Source organism: Pomacea canaliculata, linkage group LG2 (genome assembly GCF_003073045.1).
Source record: "Pomacea canaliculata isolate SZHN2017 linkage group LG2, ASM307304v1, whole genome shotgun sequence".
Lineage (NCBI taxonomy): Eukaryota > Metazoa > Mollusca > Gastropoda > Architaenioglossa > Ampullariidae > Pomacea > Pomacea canaliculata.
Genome location: NC_037591.1, coordinates 16643139 through 16665675, shown reverse-complemented (window position 1 = coordinate 16665675; position 22537 = coordinate 16643139). Strand labels below are relative to the sequence as shown.

At 37.4% G+C, this 22537-nt stretch overlaps 1 protein-coding gene across 3 annotated transcripts in view; it reads right to left on the bottom strand.

Annotated features, from left to right (window-relative positions):
• LOC112557086 (protein timeless homolog) overlaps window positions 1–13181 on the bottom strand; it is a 38707-nt gene extending 25526 nt beyond the window's left edge. For 2 of the 3 annotated variants that reach the window (XM_025226715.1, XM_025226717.1), the window contains exons 1-17: window positions 13140–13181; window positions 12560–12722; window positions 12272–12425; window positions 11217–11334; window positions 6417–6479; window positions 6000–6101; window positions 5408–5448; window positions 5006–5120; window positions 4327–4391; window positions 3981–4049; window positions 3170–3434; window positions 2941–3053; window positions 2389–2493; window positions 1571–1674; window positions 1063–1141; window positions 346–479; window positions 52–211 (exon numbers count right to left, since the gene is read on the bottom strand). In XM_025226715.1, the coding sequence (XP_025082500.1) occupies window positions 52–211; window positions 346–479; window positions 1063–1141; window positions 1571–1674; window positions 2389–2493; window positions 2941–3053; window positions 3170–3434; window positions 3981–4049; window positions 4327–4391; window positions 5006–5120; window positions 5408–5448; window positions 6000–6101; window positions 6417–6479; window positions 11217–11334; window positions 12272–12425; window positions 12560–12647 (1775 nt within the window). In that variant the 5' untranslated portion in view covers window positions 12648–12722; window positions 13140–13181. Of the gene's footprint in view, window positions 1–51; window positions 212–345; window positions 480–1062; window positions 1142–1570; window positions 1675–2388; window positions 2494–2940; window positions 3054–3169; window positions 3435–3980; window positions 4050–4326; window positions 4392–5005; window positions 5121–5407; window positions 5449–5999; window positions 6102–6416; window positions 6480–11216; window positions 11335–12271; window positions 12426–12559; window positions 12723–13065 lie in introns of all 3 variants that reach the window. The other variant, XM_025226716.1, reaches the window with a different exon arrangement.
• Window positions 13182–22537: the final 9356 nt, after the last annotated feature.

Sequence of the window (22537 nt, the reverse complement as noted above, 5' to 3'; positions counted from 1 at the left end):
ACATTAATGATTTACGTAGAAGCATTATCAATAAAATGTTAATCAACAAACCGCTGCTGATCAATGCTGACATCTGATGCTGCATCAAAAGGGGATATATTCTGGGGTATTTCTTCTCTCCCTTGCAAAAGGGCTGACAGCTCTGACGACAATTCCTCCCACATATCTTCCAACTGCTGTTCGGATAGTTCTTTGTTTTTCTGAGCTGAAGCTGTTGGAAAGACCATTGGTTTGATTAGATTTTTCTTGCTTAAATCTGCATTTAAACAGAATGAAGACTAAGATGGTGCTATTATTAGTCTTCAGATATTTGAACAGCAGGAAGACTAGAATGTTTTTACATACCTTTAGCAGTCTTCTTCTTCTTTCCTTTGCCTTTCTTTTTGCCACGAACCACCAAATGTGCGTTTGTCTTTGTATAATTCTCCAGCATTCGTAGGAATAGATGTGTTGTTTCTACCAAATCTTTAAGGTATTCTCTGCACACAAAAAAAAAATTGAAAATTAATACTGCAAAATTGATAAAACTAATCGATAAAACAAAATAAGTGCAGGAAAAGGTATTGTATCACTAAAGAGCAGTAAATTGCAAAATGTTTTGTGCATATTAACTCTTAAAAGATAAAAGAAACTTGTAAACAGCTAGTTCTAAAATCCACCCCTCCAGCTGACATGGCCAACTACTTGAAAAATGTCCAAGGCTTTCTGACATGAAAATACTGGATAACAATAACATGCTGAGGCTAAACACATTTAGCCACGGAGCCACAGGTGAAAGAATAAAAAGATAATAAAAGAGTGTGACATTAAGCATTTGGAAAAAAGCTTAACAAGTAAATACTGTGTAAAACCAAACTGTGACAATGCATAACGGTAAAAAAATAAGTACAAAAGACTAAGCACAATATTTTAAGAATAACATTTTTAAACAGATATATTTTCAGTGAACATCTGAATACTGCCTCTTATTCTGTTCTCCTCCTACTCAACACCTCCCTTTCATTTACTCACGGAACCTAAGAAAAACTTAAGACAAACTTAACAGTAATAAAATGCACTGACCTAGAATTTTTTGTCTGGTCAAACTTTTTTAGCAATGTAATAAAGATGTCTCTAAACTCCATCATGTAGAACACATTACCTGAAAATATATGCACAATTTCTAGATAAATATTTTTCACACAACGAATGAGCCAATCAATGTGACATCCCCTGCATGAACATATGCACACACCCTATATGGTGTTATTTTGATATGGTAATTTGTGTTTTAGAACATTCATTTGCTATCATAACTTATACCAAAAATGTTGTAACATAATTTAATGTTTAAAATTTTAATCTAATTACTTTTAAATGTTTTTACCATATGGCTGTGTATCAGTTGTCTTTCAATGGTGGTATATTTTTACAAACATTTGGCATCAAATGTTCCTCAGAATTACAAGTATTTCAAAATTAATCACGTAGCAAAGTTTGTTCATTACATGTAAAAATAATGGATATTCAGAAAAATGGCTAAATGCAGCCAGAAAAATGAATGACACAAACAAAAATAGGGTCAACTTACTTTTGATCACGCGAGAAGCATCACACAAATGTGAATTGTTAGATTTATCCATCATGTCTAGTGTCAATAGAAGCTCCTGGTAGGCTTTCAAAGCTAAATGGACCCTGAGAACAAGGATCAAGAAAAGATGAAAACCACAAACACTATGAATAATATACAGCGTGTCTTATTATTAATCAAAGAAGCCTTTCACAAAATTTATAAACAAAGTGAAAAAAAGATAAAGAATGAGAAAAATCAAATAAAACTGTACTGGAGACAAAGAAATGAAGCTTGTAAAAAACAAAGTAAGATAAATCAAGCAGTGATGGAAATTCCAGGAACCTAAGCTGGTAACCGATACTGGGGAAAAAGATAGCTGACTGGTTAGATAGAACCCAAAGGTGGACTGCTTTGATACTTCCCTCAGTCAACCCAGCTGTCAAAAATGGGTCCCTGACTTCATTGGTTGGAAAAGGTAAAGAAGTGAGAGGGAAATGAGTGTGTATGTTTTCATGTTGTCAATGCCTTATTTCAAACTAAAATTTCAGCTTTGAAATGCCCACACCATTTAGCTGAGTGAGATGCCTGAAAGCTTAATATCATAAACACTTACTGTCAACATTTGGCAAATCGTTGAAATTTTATGACATCTTTGGTTAGCTAAAGTGGCATTTTAAACTCCTACACTCCCCACTGTCCTTCAACTGGTTCCGAAAAATCACAATTAATTGTTCTCTTTTGAAACTAAATTTTAACTAAGTGACAAAATAATAATACATTAATAATAATAAAAGAATATTAGTATAATATAATAAACAAGAAAAAAATATTCATACCTACGTCCCCAAACTTTGGCTTCTTTCTTTTCCATCACAATCATCTCAAAGTAACGCAGCAGATTAGTAAAGATGAAGTGAAATGTTGAAACAGACATCGTCTCACTAAAACAAAAGTCATAATTAATTTCCTTGAAGGAAAGTATTTTAGTACCTGCTCCTGCTGAGGCAATGGAGGAACTTAGGGGTCAGCAGCCCTGCCATTGTATCACATCCTCTCAGTAGTGTAACTGTGTATGTGTGAGATGTGACTACATAGTTGTAGTATTACTATTGTATTATCACTCATGGGAGCTCCCAACATAGCAAAATTTCTATCTCTGTTAAGGACAGAAGAAGATTTACTGTGTTGGACTGTGTATCACTCAGTTTACTTGCCAGTGAACTTAAAAGCATATTCCAATGGTATTATTTATCTTACTGTGAAAAACAACAATTCATCTAAAACATCCCAAACTGCCCATGGTTTTCAACTTGCATCTTCCACCCACCAAAAAATTAAAAAATAAAATACTATCATAAAAGAAAAACTAAACTGATGATTAATCTTACCTGACAAAATCCACATGCTTACTATGGTGTCGGCAAAAGGCCATGAAAAACTGCATTGCCCACAAATAGTAAGTTTCATCAAGATCTTGGGTTGCTTCCCTTGCTAAGTTGTCCTGCATAAAATTATTCCCACTCAGTACAAACACTTATAGATGTCATAATATATATATAATTCTTTAGAACAACATAACACGCCATCACAATTTTTTTCCAAAATGCAAGTTCCCACCTTGACAGCATACATAAGAGGATTGTAAGCATTCTCCAAGAACTGCACACAGAACTCCTTTAAGCTTAGTCGAATGCTGAGTGTTGATCTACGGATGACTGGTTTGTCAGTGATTGGCTGTCGATTTTTGGGCTTTTTCCTAGGTTTCTTGTTCATATCCAAAGAGAAATTTTGGACATCCTGAATCGACTTGTGATAGATTAGCTCTCTGTCGCTAAGGGACTTAGTATTCGTCATAATATATGTCCCACCAAAGTTGGAGTGCCTACAAAACAAAAAACAAAAACAAACAAAAACTTATGTTTGCATGGTCTGCATTTACAGTAGGTTGTGATAAGGACATGTTCTCTAAAAGCATGCAAGACAATTTTTAAAGAAATATTTAAACTGTGCTGCATTAAAAAGTGTATTTATGTCTTTATTAGCATTTCATTTCTTGCAAAAGCCTAATTTCTTGTCCAAATTTAATGTACCTGTTAAATGTTACTAACGTATCCAAGAATGTAACACTTTATAAAATATACAACAGCACAAACATTTACTAAACTGGACAGGGAACAAACCAATAATCTGAACATTTTACAACAATCATTAATACTCCAAGAATATGCTACTGTCAGTTCCATGATAGCACAAACTAAAATCAAGATAACTGTTAGTACTTTTAGTTGCACTTGGACCCTAGAGTGCCTCTTTTCATGGACAGCTACATTACATATACAAAGTCAGAAATCTGTATAATCAAACACATTCTTAAGTTAGTTGTGCACAGTTACTACGGCACAAACATATGTAAAACTAAAATCGTCACCTTGTGTTAAACTTGAGTAGATTACTTTTCTTCTGAGCTTTTTCTCGGGCCCTTGCCACTTCTAATTCTCTGAGATTGAAAAAGAAACAACTTGTGCACATTCATTTTGCTTGAAGATTAAATTGTCAATTGTAATCAATTTTAAAATATTGCAGACATTGCTTCTCTGAAAAACTATTATATATAACCATAGAAAATGTTTTCACTTAGATTTATATCACACGATTGTGAATTCAAAAATTATATCTATATACCAGCTCACAAATTAGGTACACATGTGTATGTCTGTGCTTGTTTTTATATATATATATAAAACTAAGGTCAAACATATGTAATGTCACACAACCTTTCATCCTTTTCTTTCTCTGTCAAGGACCTCTGCACCCCAGCATGAGCAAGTATTTCGGGTGACTGCAGAGAAGGTCAACCACAGATGCTAACAACTCACATTTTGTTTTTCAAATTTGCAGATGTACTAAAAAATTTCCATTTGATTTCATAGGACTGTCCCCCTTTTCCTTCTTTGTGTTAATAAAACTGTCACAATCTTAGTATCATTTACCACATACATAAACAAGTAAACTTTGCTGAATATATCAGCCTATAGTTTTATAACATTCAATACGAGCTAGCCCCATTATGCATTATGCAAAAGTTTAGCTCTCATGCATTGCTAATATAAATATATGCAAAATCACTTTCTCTCTCTCTCTCTCTGCACCATACACATTTATCAACACCACCATTTAAAAATTGTGCAAGTCAGTCCAACAATCAAGCAGAAAAAGTTATCTTGAAGATAAATGAATTTAGACATATTTTGCCTACATCTTGAATGAGGAGGGTAATGCTAAATGTAATTTGCTCATAGATGATATAGTTCGTAATAAAGAAATTAAAAAATGTGTACAGAGACCATTTTGAATAAAGAAGTGTGTGGAAAGAACTGATAAAATGGATGGTAACACTGTTTTAAGTCTTTATGGCATTGAGGATGAATAATAAAATCAGAGCGCATATTGTACCTGCTCTCGGAACATCAAAGATATGATCTCCAGTACATGCATACACAGTTGTCTTTCATCATTTGAACTGGCTATATAGAGGATAACATCTTCCATTCCGCTAACATGCATGGCCCTAAGAAAAGAAGAAAAATTCATATTAACTCACTCATAATTATAAATTAACTCTTTGGAAATATGGGAGACAAGTAATGCATTTTACAAATTCATGTGACCAACTTCTAAAAATCTTTTTTGTGTGTTAGAATTTGATTGTAATTTATGTCACTTGCACTGCTGCAAAATATTTCTGAGCTGTACTAGCTGAGAACTAAACATATGCAAAGAAAATGTGCATGCTGAGACTATTAGTGGAGCATTTATTATTCACACAAAAAAGAACAGTACTAAAGATGCACTTACCATAAAACCTGATCATGAAGGCTAGCATCATCGTCAGTCCTCTGCAGACAACAAGTGTAATAGAGTTTGGAAAATTTCAGGCACAGACAAGATGGTAAGTTTGTATGAAAAAACAACTTAGAGCAAAGATGCACACATCTGACATGCAGCAATAAAGATATATTTAGAGCCATAAGTACAATGTGCAGTTAAAGAAGGCATATACCGACTTTTCCTGAGAATCCTGCAAAATACTAATGCACAGTAGATTGATTCTCACACTTTCTCTCACACCCACATATCTGTGCCAGCACAAACCTTGAGTCTAAATATCTTTTTCTTAATTTTCTTATTGCCTAAGTTTCTCCTTTGTTATCCTATACTATTACGGTTAGCTGGTTTGCCATTATCCTTTAATATTATTTGAACTATACACAGACAGAAAAACAATAACAATCACAGCTCCAACCACACAGTGTTCATTAGCAAGAGCTGCCAAGGCAAAAAAATTTATAATATGGAACTATTTAAACTTTTCCAACATAAATTTGTTAGATTATGTTAACATTAACTTTAATGACTGCAACTTGTACCGGGATTTCACTCATCATACCTGCTCGCTTGCAGGGTCAGGGGGTATGTGGACAACATTGCGGACTAACACAATGAGACGTTCCAACAAAAGCTTGTCTTCTTCATGCCGATGCTCCCAGTCCTTTACACAATTACATCATATTAAGCAAATGATATAAACCATATTCATCAGATGCTAACAATATCAGTAACTTATATCCCTAGATCAGAACAGGAACAATTATTAGTATTTCAATGTTTTCAGAGTGATGGTGCATTTTATTAATCCTCAAAACACATGTGAAAAATGTATTGTTGTTTCTAGTTGTACAGCAATCCTAAAAAGTGCAACATATGAAATTATGCCATTTCCAATTAAAATAAGCATGAATTCATTGTTTAAACAAATGGTTCACTGCCTGCATAAGTGATTCACCACAGAGAATACTACACATACCAGTTCAAGAAGTTCACTAAGTTTTTTGGTCAGTACTACGAAAAATTCCTCATCAGCAAATGCCTGAAACAAGTAGGACAACCAAAATACAATTCTTCATGTGGGTAGAGCTGAACATACTGCATACATAGTACACTGTTATATGCAAATGCTACTTTGTTTCTGAATATTACACAGTAACATATACACTGAAGACACAAGAGGGTTTTGAGGTACCACAAAATCATTTTCCAGGGTCCATGTCTACTAAACAGGAGCATGTTTTTTCCTTCTCCAACAACAGCGTTAGGTGCATCTGAAGTTATTTTGATAAATGTACTTCAGATTCAACTTTCTCAGGCTACAGTATTACTGTATGTTCAGGTCAGGTCAGGTCAGTCCCATGCCCGGTCCGGGCGTAGGGGGGACCGTCCGGCAGCAGCAACAGACAGAATTTTCCACCCGGTCCTGTCTTGAGCAGATGCGAGCAGGTCTGGCATCTCGCGTTCGGTCCATCTTTAAAATGTTGGTGACCCAGCTTTCCCGGACGACCACGACGACGGCTCCCTTCGAGGGTTCCTTGTAGGATCGTCTTGGACAGGGTTTTGTGGCGAGGTGACGTGTCCGAACCAGGCGAGCTTGCGCCGCTTCACTGTTGCCAGAAGGGCTCATGTGGGCCCACGAGGGAGGTTACGGTGCTCCTACGTATGCGTTGGTCTTGTGTTCGCGGTACGAGATTAGCGGAGCCAGCTTCTCAAGCACTTGTTCTCAAAGGCCTGGAGCTTCTTTTCCGTTGCGGCAAGGAGCGTCCAAGTCTCGCAGCCGTAGAGTAGATTGGACACTACGAGGGACTTGTACAGCCTGTGCTTGGTACTGAAGCTGATGAGTTGCTTCGCCAGATCCTATCCAGTCTGGATTTGCGGATGTTGCCATACCAATCCTGATACGGATCTCTGCTGTACAGCACCATCTCTAGTCAGGGTGGCACCCAAATACTTGAAGCTGTTGACCTCCTCCAGTTTCTGGCCGTTTGAGCATGACGATGTTGCTGCTGCTGTCGGTGGTGGAAATAATCATTACTTTGCTTTTTTCTGAGCTTATTTCCATGCCATAGCCCCCGCTCGCCTGGAGAGTCTGTCCGTCAATTCCTGAAGTTCGTTGTTACTGCCTTGCCATGAGGTCAATGTCATCTGCAAAGCGGAGGTTGCACAGGGTTCTGCCACCAATGGAGATTGAGGTAAGGTGGTTGTGGAGGGTTGTCTTGCATGATTTTTTCAAGGAAGATGTTAAAAAGGATGGCGAGAGAGTAGGCACCCTGACGACCCCGATCGTCATCGCGAAGAACTCGCCTAGGTTGGTTGTTGATAGTACGCGCTGGAGGCGTTCTTGTAGAGTGCTGCTACCATCTGGATCAGTCCCTCCTCTATGTTGAATGATCTCATGACCTGCCAAGTCCATCGTGCCAGACACGATCAAAAGCTTTTTTGAAATCGATGAAGTTATGGTATAGTTGTACGTTGATGCTCTCAGGTGTTTTTCTATCATAACACGGCAGTTAAAGATCTGTTCTACCGTGCTTCTTCCGCCCTGAAGCCAGCCTGTTATTCTGCCAGCAGTTCCTCTGCAATAGGTTTTAAGCGGATGTGAGGATGATTCTGAGCATTACTTTGCTTGGGTGACTTATCAGACTGATGGTTCTGTAGTTCTGCACTGCCTCAGGTTCCCTTTCTTAGGGAGTGGGATGATGATTAGACTGAGCCCATTCTTTTGGCCATTTCTTTTCTTCCCATATCTTTGACACAGTGTGGTGAAGGCCTTGGTTGTTGCGTCTCCTCCATGCTTCAGCAGCTCAGCAGGTACGTTGTCCACACCAGGCGACTTTCCTCCCTTCAGGATGTGCATAGCTTCTCTCACCTTCATCAGTGAGGACTGGCAGGTCTTCAGCCTCTCTTGTCCCAGTCTGGTGATGCTGGAGAATGCTGGTGTCTGGCTCGATCTTGTAGTTGTACAAGTCTTGGCAATATTCAGTCCAACGACGTTAGTACAGCAGCGTTTTCCGTAAGGATTCTTTTGTCCGGCGCTGTCTTCGATGACTTGTGGCTGGTCGCTGCTGAGTCTTGGTGAGGCCTTCAGTGTTTTCATATGCCTTCTTGCTGTGCTCGCTTGCCATGCCTATTTCCACGCTGCAACACTGGTCTTCGATCCAATCTTCTTTTGCCTCCTTCATCCTTGTTCTGATCTGCTGGTTGACAAGTCTGTACTTGTCTGCTGACGTCGGGTCTCGACCTCTCCCTCTCTTCAAGGCTCTCCCTTTCGTCGCAAAAGATCAAGGATGTCGTCTGTCACCCAGGGTTGTTTGCGCTTCCTCTGCTTTCCCCAGCACATTCGTCTGCATAGAGAGAGTAGCACCTCTTTGATACTTCCAGCAAGGCGTCTATGTCGCAGTCTATAGTAGCCAGGGCTGCAAATTTGCCCCCCCACCTGGGCCTGGAAGAATCCTCTCTGTGTCCGGATCTTTGAGCTTCTCAAGGTTGAATCGGATGCGAGGGCTCTTATTGTTGTCACGTCTCAACTTCAGTTTCAACTTGAGGCTAGTGAGGACGAGGTTGTGGTCGCTGCCTATGTCAGCGCCAGAAAGGACCTCGTTTGTGCTTTGTTGATGCTTGATTTGAAACGCTGAGGCAGCAAGATGAAGTCAATCTGGTTATGGACCAGACCTCCCGGCGAATGCCACGTTACAGTTCTTGACTTCTTGTGCGGTGGAGGGTATGCAATGGTGAGGGTGACTCTGAGCGAATTCTAGTAGCCGTAGGCCTCTTGCGTTGGTGTTGCCTAGGCCAAACTTGCCGACTGTTCCTGCCATTGTTGGTAAGCGTCAGGGCCGATCGTAGCATTCCAGTCGCCAAGACAAGCAGATGTCTTTCTTCGGAGTTTTCTTGATGATGTTGTCCAGCTCCTCGTAGAATTCCTCAACCTCTTCATCTTTCGTGTTCTGATGTTGGGGCGTAACTTGTATAATGGTGATGTTGTGCGGTCGAGCAGAGATTCGGATGGAGATAAGTCTGCTAGAGACTGGAGTGCAGCTGATGACAGTTCCAGCCACCTCCTTCCTGACAATGAAAGCCGACACCACGTTCATGCTTGATTTCGTCTCCGCTGAACCAGAGCTTGTGGCCTTCATCTGTAGTTGACTCCCCGAAACCAGTCCATCGGACTTCTGCAAGTCCCACTTGTCCAGCGGTATAACGCTGTAACTCGTGTGTGAGTTTCTTTCACTTTGCCGCATTGAAAGAGTGTGCGAACATTCCATGTTCCGATAGTAGTCCCTTGTGTAGGCAGCTTGATTGTAGACTTGGGTGTAGACTTGTAAAATTGTCATAAAATTGTCAATTAACAATTGTAAATTGTAAATTGTAAAAATGAATTGTAAAATTGTCAATTAACTGTATGTTAGCAGCAACATAATGGTAAAAAAAATAAATGAAAAGGAACATCTGCAAAAGAATTCTTGAAAATATAATCTCTTCTTCATTTTGTCTAAATTTGTGTGGGAGAAAGTCTTTCTTTTTCTTCAACAACTGTTAACGCAACTATGACAATATAAACATGCAAATCTGTCTTAATTGTAAATGTCCACATGAAGCGTTTTTTGGACAGTTCATGGGTGAACAGACAATCATAAATTGTAATGGTCACCTGCAGCTCTAAAAATCTGATGACCATTAATGCTGCTCATCATAAGGATATTGTGTTTGGGGTTTTGAAAAATCTTTAGGTTCTAACAATAAGATTTAATATCTTCAAGGCTAGAGAACAACATTTCACATAGGTCTTCGCTACTAAAGCATGAAAAGTGTAGATTGTCTAATGAATCTGATGTATCGCTCCATCTTCTGGTCATCATGTGCTTACTGAGACATAGGGTGGACGCCACTGACTGTGATGTTCAATGTTATTTGTGCAAGTGAGATTTTGCAGGACTTGTTGACAACAGATGGAAATTGCCAACTTTAAAATTAGATAATAGATAAAGAGCTGTGTTTCAGAAGCTATAATTCACAGAATATATTTATGTTATCTCTACCTGCCAGATTTCTGTGTATGACTTCGACAAGTCGGGTAGCCCTGTTTCATCAAAACCACCTTCCATGACTCAACACCCTAGGCCTTTGTTTGCCAGTGCAAGCCTTTGATCTTCCATTTTAACTTAAGCCTCATGACATTTCTATTATATTTTTATCCTCAACGATGGCAACAAGTGACAGTAACCAATTTATACTGTTACCTTCTACCTTCTCCTGTGTTCCTTCATGTTTCTGGCAATGTTCACTGTGCACTGGTACATGCATGTTTGACTAATTGTATTGCCCTTCTCTGTCAACACTTACAGTTACTGTCAATAATCTCTGTTAATACATCAATACCTACTGCCCTTTGTCTTGTAAAGTATATTGTGTGGGGAAATGCACTATATAAATCCTATTATTATTAACAGTTGTGTTTAATGTTTTATCAACTTCCTGTTAAAAAATTTGGAGGTGGTTGGTGAAGAAGAGTTGGTCAGTTTGAAAGCCATCCAATCCTCATTATGGATTTCAAACATCAGGTTTCAACCCAGTGCAGAGAAGCCCCAACAATTATTTTGAAGCACTGCGCTGTTTTGGTATTTTTGTAAACTAAAAGAGGCATTGACTCTAAACTACTTACTATTTAGCTAAATTTTGTGGAAATGATGCAAAGATGAATACTAGAATAACCTTTGAGATTGTATTAAACAATACTGACAACCTGAACAAAACGAATAAATTAAAAAAATCCAACCTCTTTATACTGCTGGAGATGTGACTCAACTTCAAGGCAATGCTGCCGTAGTGTCTTTTCATCAGGCAACTGATTGTTGAAGCAGACTATTACTGGCTGGGTTAGATTTACCATCAACCTGTGTGAATGACACATTACCAATCTCATAAGTTATTTTTTTAATAAAATATATGAATGCTTATATGACATACAATCGGATAAAAAATAAATTTAAGTTTAGCTAAGCCTCTGCAACAGCTTATGAATGAAAGATAACGAGACCTAATGATAAGAACAGGAAAGACAAAAATGCATGTGGTCTATGCCATTCCAACATTTATAGGTTTGTTCGTAAGTCGGTACACGTTAGAATCAGACCTCGTGGGCATAGTGAGGGAGAGTGCTATTGTTTAGGATGCATGTACCCACACTCCCTCCTACCGCCGCCACTCAGCAGACACACAAACTATCGTTACACATTAGCTTTAACTTGAAGACAATCCTAACAAGCTACTTTTGAGCTTAAGGACAACTTTGCACATAAGTAGGGAAGTTTCTAACTCGAACATTTGTAAGGGACTAATTGTACATGGCATCAAGTTCTAGACATAGAACCTACTCAACATGCACAAAATTCACCCACCCACAAAATTGTGCACTTAGAGATTCAATCAAAGGTCAAGCTTCCACCTTAGGGTAGAAAAGAATGGTTTGATATGTGGAGGGATGGTAAAAGCATATGCGGTGATGGGTATCCTAGTGGTCATGCTTTACTAATTGCTTCATCAGGCCCAACAAATACACTCACCTTCTCCTCTGGGTGAATCTATTCTTTCCTGCTGGATGGTGAAAAATCGTCAAAAAAAAAAGAAACAAAGAGTCAAGATGAGATTTAAGATATTTTTGGAAGTCCCTTGTGCCTTCCATTTCTTCGGTAATACTACCCCTCTGTAATCTTCTGTAGTAGTACTAATTTACTGTCTGTGTATAACTGTTTCAAATACTAAAGAGACGCTGACGACAAAAAAGTAACTGTCTTCATTTGTCACCGCATAATAAAAATCTTTTTGATTTAACTAATGACGGCATCAAAAATAGGCTTGTCATTATGGTACTGTTTGACCAATGGCACCAAGTCTTTCTGCAGAATCTGAGCATCCCCAAGCTGTCGACGAATGTCACAAGTGTCATCTTCTCTGCGCAAGAATCGAATGAGCTCCTTTACAGTTTCTGAAAAGCAACACAGTAATCAATTAATTAAATCAATATACTGAAACACTAGACATTCATTTTAAATAAAACAGAAATGGATATCTGTCCATACATACATCCCTCGACTGGATCCCTCAAATGGAAAAACTCACCTAGACAGTCAGGTTCTTTGATGTACTTGTTGCCCTCAAGATATCCCAAAGCACTGCATGTCGCCTGCAGTTCTACATGCATCACCATTTTCAAAGGCAGTTAAGCACTTATCATAGCTTATCCAGTTCTCTGCCACTTGTTAACAAGTTTTTTTTCAAAAATCTGGAAGATAATTATGAAAGAAATAGAAAATGACTCCCAGTCTAAAGATAATGTTAATCAATTAATAAGCTACAGATTAAAAAAAGAAGTGGATAATGATACAAAACACCACAAACTGAAAGAACAAAAGAATTTCATTACTAAATTCAGTCACAGTTTTAAAAGTGTAAATGTTTAAATAAGTGGACCCTGAACTTGCATTAGAAATAATGAAACTCTTCCAATATTTAGCATGTGATTTTGATTTGATTTTTCTTCGGTTTAAGTAACGACGTCCTGTTGTACGAAGTTTATGTTATGAATATTTGAATAAACTTTGATTTGTAAAAAAAAATCTCCTTACGTCCACGCACACACAACTAAAACAGAATTAAACATCGAACCACAGACGTATATTTAGTTCGTGGTCGAACCTACCGATTTGTGGAGATTGGAGTAGATTTCGGCGGGAAGTCTAAAAAGAAACGCAGAGTGATGTCCCTTGATAAACCCACGCCCATCTTTATGATGCATTACAAATTGCTGACTGAACCGGGCGCTTCTTCTGTCAAAATAGGACAGTTTAGTTCAAAAATAAAAAGTAACACGAAATTCTCGTATTCTCTAAAGGAATCTTGATAAATATATGGCAGAAAGGAAGGAGTTAACTTAAGCAATGATCTTTACCTCAAACGACGGATCAGCTGATCGACGTCTTCCGATTGTGATGCACAGGGCTATCGCAATATTTGAACAGCATATGTTCTTATTGCGAAACAGATTGTTGTTGAAACATTGATAGAAAACTGCATTAGACTAGAGTCAATTTCAGGTGCCTAGCTTTGCTTTCCGTAAATTTTCGAAATGGAGCAGACTATATGGTCAATGGGGACGTAAGAATTTGCAGCGTAACGAAACTAAACCTTCGGGCACGTTACGTACCCGTGCTTTCAGGTGTACCTGAACCTCGAGGGGTGTAGTTTGTGCATTATAGACGGTTCTAGTTTCAAGAAATTAGCATTTTTGATGAATCGTAGAATCAAAATTGTAATTCACATCGTTATTCTACAAAATGTCAATGCGCAAGATATATATACGTATACGATCCAAATTTTCATATGACTATATATACATAGATTTATACTTTGTTTCGCATTATTAAGTTCAGCGCGTGGGAACCTTCGAGGTCTTAATGAGAATGAAAAATTAATACTTGACTTCGGATCGCTCTCTATCGAGTATGATTATGTTAAATTTATTACTGAAAATTACTGTTGTATAGAAAGACTGTTACTAAGTATTTTTAATGTTCTAAACCGCAGCGATAGCACGTTCCTTTTTTTAGTAACCCACTTTACTTTTACAATTGTTTGACCAATATATTAGCTTTGGTGCATATATATATATTTTTGCTGGTGAGTCAGAAAATGAAAAAAATATGAATGTTTTAGCCTCCTATAAACCCATCCGTTAATTATCCGCTACAATTCGCACCTACGATCAATTAGCGCTGATAACAGTGCATTACGTCACGCTAGTGTAGCATTCACAAGGTTGCCAGCAGCCAACACTGATAGCGAGAAAGAGAATGAGCAGATTATTTGAACGCTGACAGTCTACATTTCTCGTGGTTCTGAAAAACTGCTACTCTAGCATGAGAAATGTAGACTTTCAACTTCCGAATAATATAAATTGTCGCGCTCTCTCTCTCTGTGGTGTTGGCTGGTGGCAACTTTGTGAATGGTGCACTATACCAGTGGTTCTCAAAGTGTGGTCCGCGGACGACTAGTGGTCCGCGGGCATAGGTCAGGTGGTCCGCGGCTGACAGTCGTCATATGTCAGCAAAGTGATGTTTAAAGGGATGTATTCCTCGCATTAACATTTTAATTACAAAGAACGAGGTACGTAGTTTTATGTCAACTTATTACTATACTACTATCACAAAAGGACAATTAGTTTTGAATTAAAATGAAACAAATGCGGCAATTTAAATTTGAAATTCATAGTACAGACTGATTTTTAGGCCTTGGTGGTCCGCCATATTTTTTACTTAGGCCTTGGTGGTCCGCCATAGCTTTTACATAAGTAAAGTGGTCCGCGGTCCGAAAAACTTTGAGAACCACTGCACTATACTACACTCGCTGATCTCAGGTGGGGATCGTGTACTTTGCAAGCGGATAATTAATTAACGGATGGATTTACAGGTTAGGTTTATGTCTACCGGAAAAAAAACCACAAACCATCGAGGTTTGTCTATAAAACACGATATATGATCTATGCCCTTTTAATAAAAACGACGAGGAAAAGGTGTTGAACAGAAATAAAATAGCTTCTGGAGTAAAACAATTTAACTAGTACTATGTATAAGGCATGAGAGATGGATAATCAAATATGACATTTTCTTATGTGGTCGGAATGCGTGCTCCCCAACTCATCCACTCGACCCGCTTGACCAACTTTAAAACAAATGAACATAAATTTCACTACTTTTATAGGAATAGCAATTTGTTTTGGCAGAATCATTCAAAAGCAACAACAACAAAAATAAAATCTGCCATGCCAGAACTCATCAAACAGGAAAGTGCACAACAGTAGCAGTAACATATTTCTGCGCAGCACTCCTTTGATTCTTACCTGTCTCAGTTGTTTTATGTTTTAGGTATATGGTGTTTATTTTATTGCTCTCTTGAGATCTATTTAATGTTCTTGATCTTTTATTTTTGTCTTTATTTAATTTGATCCACTCTGCTGTTCCTCTCCGCTTGGTCCACTTTCGCGTATATAAATCCTATATTTCTGTTAATCTTCTTTCTTTTCTTGTCATCGTTGAACTGATGATAACTTTTATCGAAGGTAGCAGTCGTAGGGAAATCGTGCATTCGTATTCGCACAGTAAACTCTACATCTACTTAGCGGTGAATCTTCTTGTCGAGGTCTTGCAAGAAAGATACAAAATAGTGTCGAGATTTTTGTGCCACATAAGACAGTCTATCATCATCATCATCATGCTGTGGGTCAAATTTTGGACAGTTGAACGAGTTTGCGAGTTGGTCGAAGTCGATCATATGCATGAAATGTTGTTTGAATTGAATGTTTTTGCAGGGAAATCGCATGAAGTAATTTCAGTCTTGTTCCACCATGGTAACATTAAATTAGACGCTCGCGCCACAACAATTGATTGATAAAAGCAAGAAACATTTTTGCCACTTTCCTTTTTCTAACGTTGTGTTCCTCGTAATTATGTGTCCTCAGAATTTGGATCATTATTTCAACAAAAAAAAGAAAAAAAAACTAACGGCATGAAAAATTAAGTAAATTCATTATTATTTTGATGATTGAAGATTTCTCCTCATCATTTTTTCAGAAGCATGTTTTATTTATTTTTATATCTATACCAGACATTGATGTTTTACACCTTACTGTGTACCAAGATATCCACGCAATGAAAAAATAAAGAAAACAAAACTTTGTAAACACGCACAAGAAATTATAAACTCTTTTGTTCTTCACGTTGAATCCGTACGTACTTTAAACAACTTTTATTTCTATAGGTTAATTATGTGACCTAGTTTTAATATCAGTAGATACTATTCATGATAAAAGATTTAAATTTATCCACCTTTCATGATAGGAAAAAGATAATTTGTTAAGAAGAAATTATTTTTTTATTAAATAAAGCCATCAACATTATTTTTATTTGAACTGTTAGAGAGTAATAGAATATTATTTTGTTATTAAGAAAATAGCATTATTGATGTAAAGCTTAAAAGAAGATTCCTTATAAAGAAACTTTTCGTCCTAGGCAAGCAGTAGACAAGGAGGAAGAAACAGAAACTATTTTATGTTCAGTGGAAGCTGAACTGTGTTCTGTTGTATGTTGTTAATTCAAGATGTGATTATTAACTGGACATTTACAGCGAAAAATACGTTATTTAGGAAGATAACAAATACTTGTGTTGATATTTGTCTCCTTATACTCAACATAATTCATACTCTTCTCTCTCTCTTTCTTCAGGTAGGACCTGAGTGCTTTCAACAATTGTTTAACATTTACATAGAACACGAAACAAATATGTGTAGAGGGAGACATAATTGAACACTATCCATGCACCTTGTACAGATTTCTCAGAAAATTTTTTATCGCTCAAACTTTCTATACAACTGTTTCTTTATGACTTTGCGCTTACTGATAAAGAACATCTCAACAGAAGAACTGTCTCTTGCTGTCTCACAGCACACTCCCATCATTATGTCTATGCATTATTCTGGTTTGACTACAGTTCGTAAAAATTCCTGCTGATTACATATATCGAAGATTAAATTTTAAAGGTTTTTAAAATCCTTAAAATACCATCTCCTTTTAATTTAAAGAATTATCATCTGCGTAATAGTATCATAGTCTTTCTAACGTGGCCATTGTAGTTAATAAGATATTATTTGCTTCTCTTTCCAGGAATTAACGATGACTGCTGGAAATCAGTAAATTCGATTACAACAATTTTCACCTGTGCTGAAATCGCTAAGTAATAATGTTGTACGAAGCAGATACATTTCGTTACTCACTGCACTATTTGGCGCTGATTTTGTATAAAAATGAAGTATCTGAAGTGACACTTTCAGCTGCATCATGTGACAACTTAATTGTCGAAGTACATTCCTCTTCTACCTGGATACTTTAGGTTTGATTCGTTCACTCTTAGAATAATTATAGGAATTAATGTTAACACCCAGATTCTGGTGAAAGAGAATCGAAAAATGAACATTTCAGATAGGGAGACAAAAGTCGGAAGCATCGACGAGGAAGACAATGTTGACGACTTACCGTTCACAAGAGCTGCCCAGAAACTGTGGATAGTTGTTTCTCCCTTCATTTTATTTCTAGGAACATTTGGAAACGTTATGTCTGTTGCGGTTCACCACAGACTGAGCAGAAAAAGAAATTCTACAGTATCGATATATCTCATAGCCCTGGCAGTGTCAGACCTTATGACACTCTATTCGGGCCTGTTAGTACAGTGGCTAAACAATATGTTGAATTACGACATTGCAGGATCAAGCAATATTGCATGCAAGCTGCTCATCTGGTTTATTTATGCAAGCGGTGCGATCTGCGCCTGGCTGCTGGTTGCTGTAACTTTACAGAGAGCGATGTCGGTGGTGTGGCCCCATCGTGTGAAGTCGCTCATAACTTTTAGAAGGTCGCTCTTCGGTGTATTCATCATCTCCGGCACCCTGATGCTAGTCCACGTCCACATTTTATTTGGCTGGGGAGACGTTGTGAACAGAACCTCAAAAGACGTGCTTATACTACAGTGTACGATCATCAGCCAGGGCTACCTAAACTTTTTCGATCGGATTTGGTCCTGGGCTGACCTTTTTCTCTTCTCCCTCGTCCCATTCGCCGTTTTGCTAGGGTCCAACGCCGTTCTTCTCAAGACAGTCGTGATGTCAATCCGAGAGGCTCGACACAGTTTGAGTGTCGGAGACAAGCAGCAAGTTACATCCCGCAAAAAGACAGCCTCGTCTATGACTTTGACCTTAATGGTTATATCGTTCACATTTATAATACTAACAGGTCCGATCTGTGTCTACCTCCTGATGAAGCCATACCTGTTTGACGATGTGGCGTTAAGCAACGAAAAGGAAGCTGTGCGACGTTTTGTCTTTGCTGTCATCAACATGATGTGGTACAGCAACAGCGCCATCAACTTCTACCTCTACTGTCTTAGTGGTAGCAAATTCAGGGCAGAACTAAAGGAGCTTTTAAGTCAGTGTAAACGTGCGATTGGATTCTGTCTTAAAATAAATATTTGATTGATAAAACTCGGCAGAACTAAGAGTGATGTGTCATAACAGAAAACAAGAATAATTGAAAAGTCATGATCACAACGCCTAAAATTAGAAGCATATTTATACATTCTAATTTAAACTTTTAAATATACAATGCAAATTATGTATTTTTACCTTTTCTTTTCCTGAAATCTTCTAAGCCCAAGATGCAGCAAGCGATAAATCAATATAGCTAAATATTGTGAACTACGTTTGTGAGTATTCGTAAGAAAATCTATAATGATCAAATACTGCTTGCCACGATTCTACCGGGAGATAATTGTTATAGTTGTCAACATGAAACATGTCTGTCTCCTGGATGTTTACACTATAATCACACATACGTTTAATTTTGTGCAATGTTTGTTTGAAAGTTTTCGAAAGAATGCTGTTACCTATTTGAATACGTTTAAGCTTATAGAAATACTTGATATGTGTATGCCTACTAATACTGACTTGATATTTAGCAAATTCTGTGTGGTGTTAGTTGTAACCAGTGATGGATTAAACTGGCTGAGTGCAGAACTAAGACAATTTAAATCTTCCGCTTTAAAAATCACACATACTGTTACAGTTTTCTGTGATTTCAAATTTCAAAGGAAAACGTATATCGTGGCATAATAATCGATTTATTATTAAAATTCATGCTGATTATAATTTTTCGTATAATTATCACAAAAACACTCAAGACATCAGTTTTTCGTAATGCAGTAGGAGTACGAAGTACGACACTTATTTTTCTGATATTTTAAAGTAGTTAGTGCCCACCACCAGCAAGGCCAACACTTGCCAGTTTTTCGGTAATCGTGAAAGTGGTGGCACCTGCTTCTGCTTGGGTGACTTCTGAAGTCTAGGTTTAATCGATCCTTGACTTGCAGACCTATATTCAATTTGTTTACTGTGAGAGTTTCAAAAAGAGCTCGTGCTCAGAAATCTTAAATTTGTGTTCCCTTCTTCCTCTAGGTGTTGACACAATGCATTTGGAACTATCGAATGTTCGTCACCAGTCGGCTAAAATACTCGATACACATATAGCCATATGTAACACATCTATAACACATATATATGCATGCTTACGAGCACACACGTGAAGCATACACAATTCTTACACAAATCTCTTTTCCTCTTTCATTCTCTATTGCGAGCGCGCGCGCACACACACACGCACGCGATGACACTTTCGTACACGTTTTGTCGTAGTAGAAGATTGCGTTCATTCACTTACATCGATAGGTTTTAAAAAAAATAATAACAATAATAATAAATGTATATTTGTATAGCTCTCTACCAAACCAATAGAATCATGCTCTGAGCATGAATTAGGTACATGAACAATATGAACGGTAGAAATTGTACAATAAATAAAAATGGGAAATTTCACACGAGTTGGTAAAAGACGAAGTTTGTGTCCCAGAAATGCTGGAATTTTGGGGTAGGCAGGTGCTGAAAATAATTGGCAAATATACATCGCAAACTGTTTTTGTGTTACTTATCATAAAGAAGTTATAGAATGAAATGATTGTTTAATTCTCTTTAAGAACTGTTTTTTCTCTCGAGCAAGCCTCCTGAAGATTTTTTGGAAGTCTTTAAGCCTCAGGATAAAAATTTTAAATGTTGTATATGACCTCTTTGGTTATAAGTTCATATGGTGATTCTCTGCTGAAGTATGAAGTGGAGATATTATTCGCTACTGGTTTATATCATGAAGATCTGTGTGCGCGCGGGTAATGTAAGACAGAGGGGAACTGTGAAGGTTTACATACATGTATATATAATCAACAAAACATCTCATGTAAAGCAGAAAATATCAAGTAAATGAATAGATCCTTTCACTATATCCTGCACAGATTTGACTCCTAACACTATCTTCTATATAGGTGTTCATACCTACCTGCAAACTATACTAATTAATTAAATAGCCCGTTAGGATAATGTTGTTTCCCGCTGCAAGACTATTAGGACCCCGATGCACAAAGAACTATTTTTTTTATATTTAAAAAAGTTAAGCGTCACAATGTTACACTTGTCCGCAAGGGGACACACAACAAAAACATTTTAGTCAGGTAAAACTGAAACCTAAGCAAGATAGTCTCGACTTCGTCTTTCTTTTGAACACAGTACATTCATTTCAGTATATTTGAAAGGAATAACTAAGCATTCAGCTATAATGTATGATCGTAAACTGTTAGGGTAGATGTTATTTTAATGTATAAACTAAATCAATACTACCATCTCTCTGTTATTATTAAACTGAGAAAAAAACACCCTGCAGTTAAGAAAATTACTTCTATTGAAGAGACTTTCCTCGGCTTTGTGTTTATATTGTTAATAGCTTAGATTAGCCTTAGAAGAAAAAAGAGAAAATGATCATTACAAACTAGGACACAGCAGCCGATTGTTATGACAGTATTCACACAGACACAGGCAACGCACAAGAACTCAAATACACGCACCTAAACACAGATGTAAGTATGCTCACAAGCTCACACACACACAGGGCATATGTAACTCATATACACGCTACTCTTGTCTTTCGCTTTCCCCCTCCCTCTCTCTATCATTATCACGCGAGCACACACATACATACTCTCTTCTTCTATGCACATGTTTTGTTGCAGCAGTAGTGCTGCATTGCAGACTGATTGAATTCATCTATACCAACACTATTTTCCCTTACATGAGATACGATTCTAGAAAATACCAGCTCTTCACGATCTAAGAAATCAAATTAATTAGTTTACTAATAAAACACAAAGTGCACGTTTTATATGGAATTATTATTTAATCTCTAAATACCCGCTGCTAATTTATGTTTCCCGAGAATATAACTCACTCCTCGCACTTTCAAAGCCCGTCCTATGTACCTCCAATCGTTTTAATGATCGACTTTCTTAGAACTAAAAAAGTATATTTTCAGTAAAAGAAATGACACAATCGTACATTTCTGCCAATATTCCTTCCTCTAAATTTTTTCTTCCACTAATTATGCCTTTTATAGTTAAAAATGCTAGTAAAACTCGATATTTTTACTTTTTTTTTTCTTTCGAAATATTTTTGTCTTGGACCGAATATTTCAATCTTGATGACACAAGATATATTAAAAGAAAAAAACCAGCGTTAAACGTTACTTTTCTTATTTTCTTTTTCCTTCACTTATCTGCATAACAACATGAGGGAAACCCATAGTTTAATCATGAAAACAGCAGTTTTTTTTTTTATTCTTCTGGAAGTCAGATATATATAATTGTAAATTAGCTATTGATTTCATAGTAAGATATAAACACCTTTGCTGAGCTGAGAGTGGCCATGTTGTGGCCTCTAGTGAACGTGAGTACATTATTTTAATGTTTGTTCTTTTCTTCATCCTCCCATCCTCATCGTTATTGTCAACTTTATCGTTGCCATTCTTCTTCTGAATCTTTTCTTACGTTTTCTTCAATACACATACCATTGTGTACACTAGCATAGCTTTAGTACTCGTGTTTATATTTTCAGTGACCCTAACAACCTGGAAATAAAATGAACGTTACAAACAGTATTGACGATTTGCCGCTTTCAAGAGCTGCTGACCTGATCTGGAAGATAGGACTGCCGTTGATTCTGTTTCTTGGTTCATTTGGGAACACGATGTCTATTGTGGTACATCACAGGCTAAGTAAGAAGAGAAAGTCTGAGATTTCTATATACCTCCTAGCACTTGCTGTAGCAGATCTTATGTTACTCTACTCTAGCCTCCTTGTGCAGTGGCTAAACAACCTTTTTAATTACGAAGTCCTAGCGGCCTATACCTTTCTGTGTAAAATACTTATCTGGTTAATTTACACAAGCGGTGCCATGTGCGCCTGGCTGCTTGTTGCTGTGACAGTGCAGCGAGCGGTAGCAGTGGTGTGGCCGCATCGTGTAAATTCGCTCATAACACGTAGCAGGTCGATTGTTCTGGCACTGAGCCTCACCGGCACATTAATGACGATCCACATGCATATTTTATTTGGCTGGGGAGTCGTTGA